Source organism: Coregonus lavaretus (assembly GCF_964263955.1).
Source record: "Coregonus lavaretus genome assembly, chromosome: 30".
NCBI classification, from domain to species: Eukaryota; Metazoa; Chordata; class Actinopteri; order Salmoniformes; family Salmonidae; genus Coregonus; species Coregonus lavaretus.
Window position 1 is genome coordinate 5145881 of NC_140017.1, and position 10834 is coordinate 5156714.

General features: G+C 39.1%; 1 protein-coding gene across 1 annotated transcript; it reads right to left on the bottom strand.

The window, feature by feature from the left end:
- Positions 1 to 2669: 2669 nt before the first annotated feature.
- On the bottom strand, positions 2670 to 8401 carry shox2 (shox homeobox 2; the record flags this gene model as incomplete). The annotated part of the gene is made up of 5 exons (XM_084148107.1): positions 2670 to 2963; positions 3503 to 3591; positions 4124 to 4181; positions 6515 to 6723; positions 8155 to 8401. 5 exons carry the CDS (start codon positions 8399 to 8401, stop codon positions 2670 to 2672), a joined length of 897 nt encoding a protein of 298 aa, XP_084004233.1.
- Positions 8402 to 10834: the final 2433 nt, after the last annotated feature.

Here is a 10834-nt window from a genome sequence, read left to right on the forward strand (position 1 = left end):
AACAAGCCGTTTCTATCCCAGCACGTGCAAGTCATAAGAATGGTCATGTCTATCGCACTAACAAACGGCCTAATGTAGCAGGAACATGGAATGGGAATGGCCCTACTCATTTACGTGAGTGCAAGTGCGCGCGCCTCCATTAGCAGGCACGGTGTCGTTCCAGGGCAGCGCACGAGCATTCACAGTTCCGTCTCTCTCCTCCATTACTGGTAAGGGGAGGAATCAATAATTCAATAGTTGTGGCGTCTGAATCCAACCCAAACGGCAAGATACACAAGCACTCTAGACTGTAGTGCATCTGTGAGAGCGGTATTAATTAATAGCAAAATACATTGTGTTTTGTATGGAAATATCGGCTGGGAATGTGATCCGCATTGCCTTAAAATCGGCTTCAGTGTCAGGTGTTTATTAAATCCTCAGTAATGGCCGGTTAAGATGTCCGGAAACAAGTCAGGCAAATTTGCTCTGGCAGTAAAGGGGTCTCTATACATGATGCGCAGTCTCAATGAACCATATCAAACTGTGTAGAAAATCCCAATCTGTCTGTACAAGTGTTTGGAATTAAAAACGAAACGGATTAATCTCAGCGTCGTGACAGTGGCCTAATAGAAAATAATGATTTTGGTCACCATAAAACAATTCTAACATGGATATTTCAATGGTAGCCTAATTCAGAAAACAAGGAACCTATTTCAAATATAGCCTATGGTATATTTTGAAAGCATCTGGAATATAGCAATTATTGTAAATGTCAAGATGTGTATAAAAACGAGCTAGCCTACATAAGAAACAGCTGTAAGACTAGACCAGTGAAAAGTCCCTCACACATCATAACAGCTAAATGACCACACACCGGCATTACACACCATCAAACAGTCTTCGTGTCTTTTACGGATTTTTCCATATATTCAATGGTCTTTTAATATGCTATAAGCCTTTACTATCGTCTTCAATGCGATATTTGACACCTTCTCCACAGAGCTCTGAAATATAACAAAAAATATTGAATAATGTATTGGTTTGGAGAGGTTAGGGACTATGACAAAGATGTCCATAGTCTTGAGAGAAAAATTACACGTGGTTAAACGGGCCTGACACAACTGGATCAAACATATCAAAACATTAATAATTGATGTAGCCTTCCATAAAAGTCTGTATAGGCTTACAACCTGAATACAATCGATTGTAGTAACAGAAGTAGTATGAGTAGTAGGCTAAATAATAATAATAGTAATAATAATAATAATAATAATAATACATATTAGCCTATTATAATAATTGCAATAATACCCTTAGTGCAAAGATAATATGGAATCATAATACAGCAATAATAATCTGAAATTATAATAAAATAAATGTTTATCCATCGAACCTAGGCTACACCCTACACTAGAGACAAAATTGAATGAAAAAGGAATGTAAACAGAGGCTATCATAAAAAGAAACTTCACTTGATTTATTCTATGAACCGAAAACATTTTGTTTAGGTGAGTTCACGTTTCACATAAGTGATGAAAAAAGTAAAATAATTTCTATGATATTTTTAGAAATCCGTGCCTCAGGCAGGCTACGTTCACTTTCACTGTTATAAAAACATCAACATTACATAGCCTACAGAATGCACATGATTTTTACACACGGAAGGAAAGTAAAATAGAAAACAAAAATGCTCTCACAATGCATTCATAAGCCACAAAATAACAAAAAATAATGCATGTTTATTGTGTATTAACATATTTTACATATGCCCCGTACCGTCTCACATATAGCCTACTGCAATTATTGTCCAAATATTTGTTGTTCTTAAAAAGCGACATTATATTGCGCTTTCAGTAGGTCGAATCACTCGCAAATGCACTCATTGCATTGGATAAAACTTCATAGACTAACTGAAGTTCACCATTCACAAAATAACGTAACATTGATGGCAAATGTCTGAATTCCACACATCCCTGCATGGCTAGAAGCCACGAGGTCCAAATACTCTGACATTCAAGTGAGAGCTTCGTTAGTTCCTCCAAGTGTCTGTCTGTCTGCTGTCCATGGAGGAGAGTACGAGAGTGAAATGGAACCGACTCAAATTACGTCATCTGTGAGGAAAGAAATTCATGCAACTCTGCAGAGGAGTTTTCATTTGGACAAGAAGAACAGAAAAAACCTGTCACATAAGGGTCTTTTTTTTGTCTCTCTATTCGTTCACGAACATCCGTTGTTTCCTTTACAGATATTTTTTTTTTTTTAAATATAACGAGGCCAGCCTCTATAGTTTCAAAGGGAAAAAATAATATAGCCTAATAACGAAAAAGAACGCAGAATAGTTCGCCTTGTTTCACAAAGAATCGAACGTCCCATCGGCATCGTTCCTCTTGGCAATCTTGCTCATTGACGCCACACTTGTTTTACGTTGGTGCAGTTCCCACGTTGCATTGTGAAAATGTAGCCTACATAAACTCCCGCCCTTTTCGTTGAGATCCAAAATTAATATCGATTTCACAGTCTGTTATCTTTGTTTTATCTCATAAATAGCCTATTTTCAATAGTTATACATGTCCTTCATAAAAAAAAACATGAATATGTCCTTGCTTTCACTTTGTAAGCCTTTTTTGTTTCGACTCTCAGTCAATAATGTAGGCATTTTAGACGCCATAGACGCCTTGTTGCACGCCTAGTCACAGTCCCAGAGCTGCCGCGTGTTTTTTGGCCTTGAGTCTCAGATCTGCAATACTGGAGTTTTTGTTGGTGTTTTTGGCGGCTGCAGCTGCGGCCACAACCGAGGCAGCAGAGGCGGATTCAGCCGCGAGCGTAGCCAAGGGCAAACCAAACGGAGGGCCCGGAAACATCATGTAAGGCGCGTGCGCTGCCAGGTGAGAGTGCAGGTGATGGTGCGCGTGGGCCACCGCGCTGTCCAACTGCAGTTGCGCCTGGACCTGAAAGGAGAAGGGCGGCACGTTGCAATGACTATCCTACGGACGCACGGATGGGGAAGAGAGGGGAGAAACACATTAGCTAACTTGTGGAAGGCTGTCTTGTATTAATTTCATCAAGTATTCATTGGGTCCAATTCCATTTAAATTACATCCAATAATATGAATATGAAAAGGGCATTTTCAATTAATATTTAAAGTCCTTTTCAGCTGGAATTGAGATGGAATTGAATCCAACCCTTCTGTCTGTTATGGGAGAACATGTTTAATGCAAGCCCATATAAAACACACTATATCCATTGAATCAAATCTACCACAACTTGAGAACACCATTTAAAAATACCTAACAACTGGGGGATTTTCTATTAAATATGTCATGTGGCATTGGCTACAATGGGTATTCACTCGAGGGTCTGATAACAAGCCTAAAGGCCTTATAAGATTATCTGAATAAGATTTTTGTAACCCCCTATCATTAGAACACTGGTGTTGTCCCATTCCATTTGGACAAGGCCTGTGCCAAGACAGCAGTCTGGAGATTGGTTTAGTCAAAGACTGCACGCTTCAAAGTAACTTGCCTGTTGGAATGGCATCCGTAAGGCCCCCACGTTGACATATGGCGCTACACGACAACCTTCAAACTGACTCGCAGCTCCAATGAGAACTCCTGGAAGAAAAGATAGGACATCTGTAAGGGAAATAGTCTCTAGATTATAATTGAGGCAAATATTTATACTCTGGAAACAACGAATTATTATCCAAAATAATGGAGTTAAAATAGCACAACAGGATAAAGATTCAGGGAGCCTACTACCATGCAAACTCTATCTAGATTGTTTGCATATATAGCCTATAGCAGGGCTCTCCAACCCTGTTCCTGGAGAGCTACCGTCCTGTAGGTTTTCAATCCAACCCCAGTTGTAACTAACCTGATTCAGTTTATCAACCAGTTAATTATTAGAATCAGGTGCGCTAGATTAGGGTTGGAGTGAAAACCTACAGGACGGTAGTTCTCCAGGAACAGGGTTGGAAAGCCCTGGCCTATAGTCTTTGTTGTGCATTTGATGCATTACAATTTATAGGCACCCTTGATGCTTATGGTTTTCAAACATGTTCTTGTATCCCTCTCCAAATGTTAACAATTATTATCATCACGCCTAAAAGAGGATATTGCAGGTGGACAAATTATAGAAACGCACCTTTGTGTAACTGATTCTCCTGCTTTCTGCATTTGGCCCTCCGGTTCTGAAACCAAACCTGCGAGGAGAGAAATTAATTAGTGACGGTGATTGGCAGCTGCTTGTGAGGGCATGTGTAATTCCGCTCAAAATGACTACAACCGCAGAAAAACAATATCCCAAAGGAGCCCTGAAATATTAATGCGGGCGCTTAACACCAGATTTTAATTATTACATTTACGACAAGGGTGCAGGCTAAATACAACGTAAGACAGTAGACCACAACGAGAAGGGGGAACGTTATTATCATATTATAGTGGTGTAAACACGCTTGTTCGACATTTGCAGGCTATATTGGACCAAAATAAGTTACCTTCTCAGCACCGGTTTCATCTTTCTATAGATTAGCGTCCCAGAAGAACCGAATTGCTTCTCTGATATCCGATAGCAGCATGTGATTACGGCTTTGGACATCTGAGCAATGCGATCTGAGAAAAGCTCTCTCTCATTAATAGCTGGTGAAATTAATTACCTTAATCTGCAGGAAAATCTATGTTCCTGAAGCATTTAAATGCTTTACAGTTTCGTTTAATTACTGCTATAACACGCACTACACAAAGCTCTTTTTGAGGATAGCTCTTTTCTTTTCTTTCTGTTCCTTAAAAGCATAATTTTCCGAGGAGTAGGCTTGGAACGGAGATAAGGCGTCTCATTACTATGATAATCTACTTTGAATCCCCTACAAAGCTGTGGATAAATTAGTCCACAACACAGTTTATCACTTCTCCTGCACAGAGCGCATTATGGATAGAATAGAAATGATATTGATAAGTCTACCAATATATCTTAAGCTCCAACCTCATATTTTGACCACGTAGCCGTGTCAACACTGCAATATAACATACATCTCGTGTCTTATTGGTTTTATTATAAATCTTTACGTTATGGGCGTAGAATGAAAACAGAAGCGAATAGCCCACCATGAAGTGAGTAAAGACGTTACTACTTTTTAAAACAAAAATATATTGGCCTTTGTGCAGGAAATTGTCCTTTCATCCCTGCATGCAACTGTGGCTAGAAAAGGGCCCCATAAATCGCATGGTCGTTTACATCATGGACTGAAAATAGAAAGAGTGGCAGATCTTGATTTGGGAGGAAAATAATAAATAATGTATGTAAATCCTCGAGCTGTGCTCCTTGCACTCGCCTAGCTTGTGACACAATACGCCTTGGTAAAATTCCAACTCTCGCCGGGAGACGTTGCAAAAAGCGCTTGCTTTAACTTTTTTGGAGGGAGGGAGGTCTTTTGGGCTCGTTTTAATGATATTTTAGAAAGAACCGACATATTCAGTGAATAAATACTCGCCCCGTCGTCTCCCTGGGCCAAGGCATAAGGGATGAAAGAGGCTGAAATAAGATATTATGAGGTTTGATAAATCAGATCAGAACCGATGTCTATGTTCATTGTTATTGCCCGGCTCAGTTGCTCTTCTCCCGTTACACAGAGATTGAAGCCCCCCCTCTCCAAAACGGCTTATTGGGTTTCAGTAGTACAGATGGTCTTTCCCGGTGGAAAAAAATAGCCTACAGATGTATCTCGTGCGAGCAACATTTAGGCTTTTTTGTTTTCTGCAGGATTTTGAATGTCTGATTTAAAAGAGTTTCTTAATAAAATTAATCGTATAATAAAATGTTTAACAAAACTGTAATCTAAAACTTCGCAAATTATGGAGCGCACAATAGGCCTATCTATTTGAAAATATTCTAGGCCCTAATTGAGATACACTGTATAGCGTTATTATTATTTTTTTACATGGAATAACATCTCTCTTTCTTTCTTTATTCTCTCTCTCTCTCTCTCTCTCTCTCTCTCTATCCCTCTCTCTCTCGCTCTCTCTCTCTCTCTCTCTCTCTCTCTCTCTCTCTCTCTCTCTCTCACACACACACACACACACACACACACACACACACACACACACACACACACACACACACACACACACACACACACACACACACACACACACACACACACACCGAGAGAACATTAGATTTAAACCATTTTAGCATTTTAATTTTAGTTTTTTTGCTAGACTAATACATCCATGATAAAATGTGGATCAATTGCTTATAGTTTCACATTTTAGAATGGTGCTATGCCCCAAAAATGTAATCCCAAATAACTTCAAACCACAAGAAGCATGTCAATAAACCCCATTCTCTAGAGACCGGTAGTGGTACATGGTTTCCCTCTATGCTTAAAAGTAGTCGAGAACATGAGGACAACTGTTCCTCTCTAGCCAGCATACATAACATCATCAGGTTCGCTTTTGTAAAATATTCCTAATATGAGCAACAATCGATATCTTTACACACAGAAAAAAAACGAAAATAAGATAGAGAGCCCCTTACTTGTACTCGAGCCTCGGACAGCCCTAGCCGCTGGCTCAGCTCCTCGCGCATGAAGGCGTCCGGGTAATGGGTCTCATCGAATAGCCGCTCTAGCTCGTTCAATTGCTCCAGTGTAAAGTTAGTCCGACTTCTCCTCTGCTTGATTTTAGTCTGTGCCTCGTCCTCCATTTGCTTTGTGTCCTCTTTTCTCTCTTTCATGTGCGTGGTACCTACAGAGAGGGGTAGCAGCAAATGAATGAGGTGAGTAAAAAGGCCTCAGCTATACAAGGGTAGAGGAGGAGGCATCACACAACGACCTTGCTAAAGAGAACATGTGGATCCATCCTCCCAAGCATTACACCAATATCAGCTTCGAATGTTTTGTAGTCCTACAGAAAGGTCTTCAATTATTAACTCCTTATAAATATGCATAGAGGTGCCCACTATTGGATGTCCAATCGCTCATCATAGCTCGGGTTTTCCTGTGTCCTAAATAGGATATAGGACCAGCAGCTCGGTTGATATTTTCTTGATGTCACTATAATTGTATTGTAATGGCTATGATATGATTTTTACTAAGGTATAGGTCTACCTGGTGTGCAAGTGTGGGGTTTATCTCATTTGATCTGCCCAATGCCATTCTCCACGGTTGTATAAAGTGAAACGACTGTGATTCACATTTGAAGATGTAAAATATTACCATCCCAGCTAATGCAACAATTAGGCTATTTATTTTATCTAGGCCAATGCAATTAGTGATCAATATGATATAGAGAAAGAGCCTGTATGTTTTAAAGCAACATTTTGTGTTATTAATACCAATTCAAAATAGTAATATTATTATTAGGCTATTATTATTGTTATGATGTATAATTACTGATGACATAATCAAATAAAATGATTAGAGAACATGTATGATAAAACATATAAACATATTAATATTAATCATTTCTGCTAGGCCTATTGATTTTAGTGTTATTGGATCATTTAAATAGCCATTTATTTCCGCCAGCCTTTCTGTCTTTTTGCCATTGATGAATATCTCAGTACAACACCTTTTTTCTTGTTACTGAAATTGCATCGAGCTTCAGAGGGGGTTACACAGTGACCAGCCATGATAATTATTGAAATCCAAAATAAATGCGTTGATCTTTTAAAAGCATGCTATACCATTTCTCTTCAGACAGAAAAGCACTTAACCGGATAGGCATACCTAATTCAATTATGGGCCTGATATTACACGCAACATTGCATTACACAGTGACTACACCTTATGACAACAACTAGGCTATAAACTTAAGCTTACTTTTAGTGTCACTCAAAGTCATATGAAGTCAAACGAGTCATTGGGAAAAATTCCAAATACAAAAGAGTGATAAACCATGCACGTAGGCCTATTAACGTAAACCAACTTCTAGAAGCAACACTTTCATTTTTTCTCTCTCAGCGATATACACCAAAGCATGCATGCTTATTTTCTTTGACTAGGCCCGCAACATGTTTGTCAAAGTTGTTATTGTTTTAGCGCACGGGATATTCCCAAAGTATGAACGTTTAGATTATAATTCAAGAACATTTCACTTTGTATAACCTCAAAGCAGTTACATTTTTGTAAATCACATAAGAAAACCGTATGAACGCATAGCACTAAGCTAGTTTACCATCGATCAGTTTCGGGCTTCCCACATCCCTGGTTCTCTCTGGTCCCAGCATGTCCGGTTCCCTGCCTGGCGATCGCGCGTCCGCCCGAGCGATATCGTTCATTTCCTCACGATTCGGTTCCGTGGCGAGACCCTCCCTGGCTCGCGCGGATCCGGTCTCCAGCACCTCCCTGTACGTGATCACCTCCTTCTTTTCCTTCACTTTCTGATCAAAAGACTTCGAGACAAACGCGGTAAGTTCTTCCATCACTGCTCCAAAAAATCTCCCCGTCTTGTTCTGTCACGCTCTCTCTCGTTCTCTCTCTCTCTCCCTCCCTCTCTCTCTCTCTCTCTCTCTCTCTCTCTCTCAGTTCCACAACAGCTTAAGACATCAATAGTGTTTATTTTTGTCGACCTAAATGCAAGGTGATGTTGTTGCCAACTCTGTATCTCGTGCTGCAGCTAAATGTATAAGATCTCGGCCAAATTTCTTCTTGCTGCGGAGTTCCAACCTGCTGGTGATCAGCTATTGAAGTCACAGTATTTATACTTTGCAAAGCCTGCCCCTTGATCCGTGCAAATTACCTCCCCTCAGGATGCCGGGATGAGCCCCCTTCCCTTCGCCATATACTGACAGCCTCGAAAAACACATTAGCAGCTCTTCAGATTTCACATCATTCTTACGAGGTTGCTATTGGCCATTAATCCAAGATTGACAAGAAGGACTAATTAATTTAATTAAGCGTGGATTCGTTGCTATTGTCCTGAGTTAGTTTTTTAAGCACCAGGGAGATGGGCAGGTTCTCTGCAGGGGTGTGGCTAAAACTGAAAATGATAAGCTCGTGCGTGGAGCACATAACGGAGCTTCCTCCAAATCTCTGTGATCTGGGAAAAAAGATACAACGACAGTGATACGGAGAGAGAAAGGTAAAGAGAGGACCAACTGGGATGCTGATGGTGGAGGCTCACCGTAACCAGACACACACCTTGACTAACATGCAACGATATCGTGTTTGAACAAATGTTCTGTATGTGCTCGAATAACAGCGAATAAACACATAGTTGAAGCAATAACAGATCAACTGTGCTGCATGTTGATAGTTTCTGTATCTTACTTGTTAGTCATTTTTTGTGTGTAATTTGTCATGATAAGAAAAACAATTTGATAAGGAGCTATCATATAAATAATAATCACAATAATAATAATAATAATAATAACAATAATAATAATAATAATAATAATAATACATATGTATCCCCTGATTTGGAAGATAGCATAATTAATTATTCGTCTCTGATTTTGTTTTTTACTTGCCTGTTTTTAACTGAGGCTAATGATGGCCAAATAATTATGATCAATAGTTGTTTTCTTCAAATGTCTTCAAATGACAACTGAAATGCTAAAACTGATCTCACATTTTTGTTTTCATTTATTAGAGAATTTATTTACTTTTCAAATCAGCAATTATAGGCTAAGTTTGAATCTGAAGTCATTAGGGAAACTATATTGGTTAATATCAAATCTCGATAGACTTTCTCACGCCATTAGAATGTTAAACAGCAACTAAACGTTTAATTAAAGCGTTTCATGTGATGCGTTGCCATTGGGCGTGTTAATTATGGTTTCTTAAGTTGACAGCCTATTGAAATTATTGCATATTTGCAAAATAAATAAACAATGGTTCACTTACGGTGAAGGTTACTGGATGCCGTGGGGACAAAGCAATTAAGTGAACTGAAAAAGGCTAAACATAAGACAGAATGGGATGGGATACAGCTGTATGATAGGCTATCACTTGTAAATGTGATGCAAAATTAAGCGCGTTTATTGATAATCTATATAAAATACTATTTCCACACACAGGCTCGAACAATTCCCCTTATTAAAAATTCATGATGTCTCTGCTCTTGAACCTTAGGCATTAATTATTTTTCGGCGTCCTCTGAAAGCAGCAGAAATTATAGGCTGCTATTAGGCTAGATAATTCAAGTTCATCTGCAACATGCTATTTATATCAAAATAAGTACAAAGACCTACACACTTTAGTAGTTTAAGTTCTAGCAATTGCAAAGATAAACATGTTCGATCCATTTCAACGTGGGATGTCGTAAAGGTTAGGCTACTAATAGAACACAATTTCCATAGGCCTAGGTAAGCTACCATGGAAACATCTCAGAGTTAAAGTTTTAACATAGGAAAACCGAGAGACAAGAAAACTATAGGCTATCGGACATTTATTTAGACTAGGCCTACGGTATTTTAGGAGATGATATGCTATATAACCTGTATTCACTCCAATAGGCCTAAATGGATAATCAACCCAAACAATTATAGGCTCCCTTTGTGTGGGTATGTATGGAATATGTGTGTGCCTTGTGCGTATGTGTGTGTGTGTGTGTGTGTTGCGCGCGTAAAGACAAAACCTGTGGACCAAAGAGCAAAATTCCTATTCAATTCATTACAGCAGGTCTAAATCATTCCTAGACCTATCAGATTATTATTATTAATTCTACGTAGGCCTAATATGAGCAAATGCATAGAGTGCACAAACGAATGTTGTTCCTCAAGCAACCTCAAATGCTTTCTTTCACTAATTTATTTGAGAGGTAGTCTTTTTGGGAAGAGTCCTTTATTAAAAGCAGGCTATAAGACGAAACTTGGAATAGTCTGACATCATTGACATTACTTTCATATCGTACT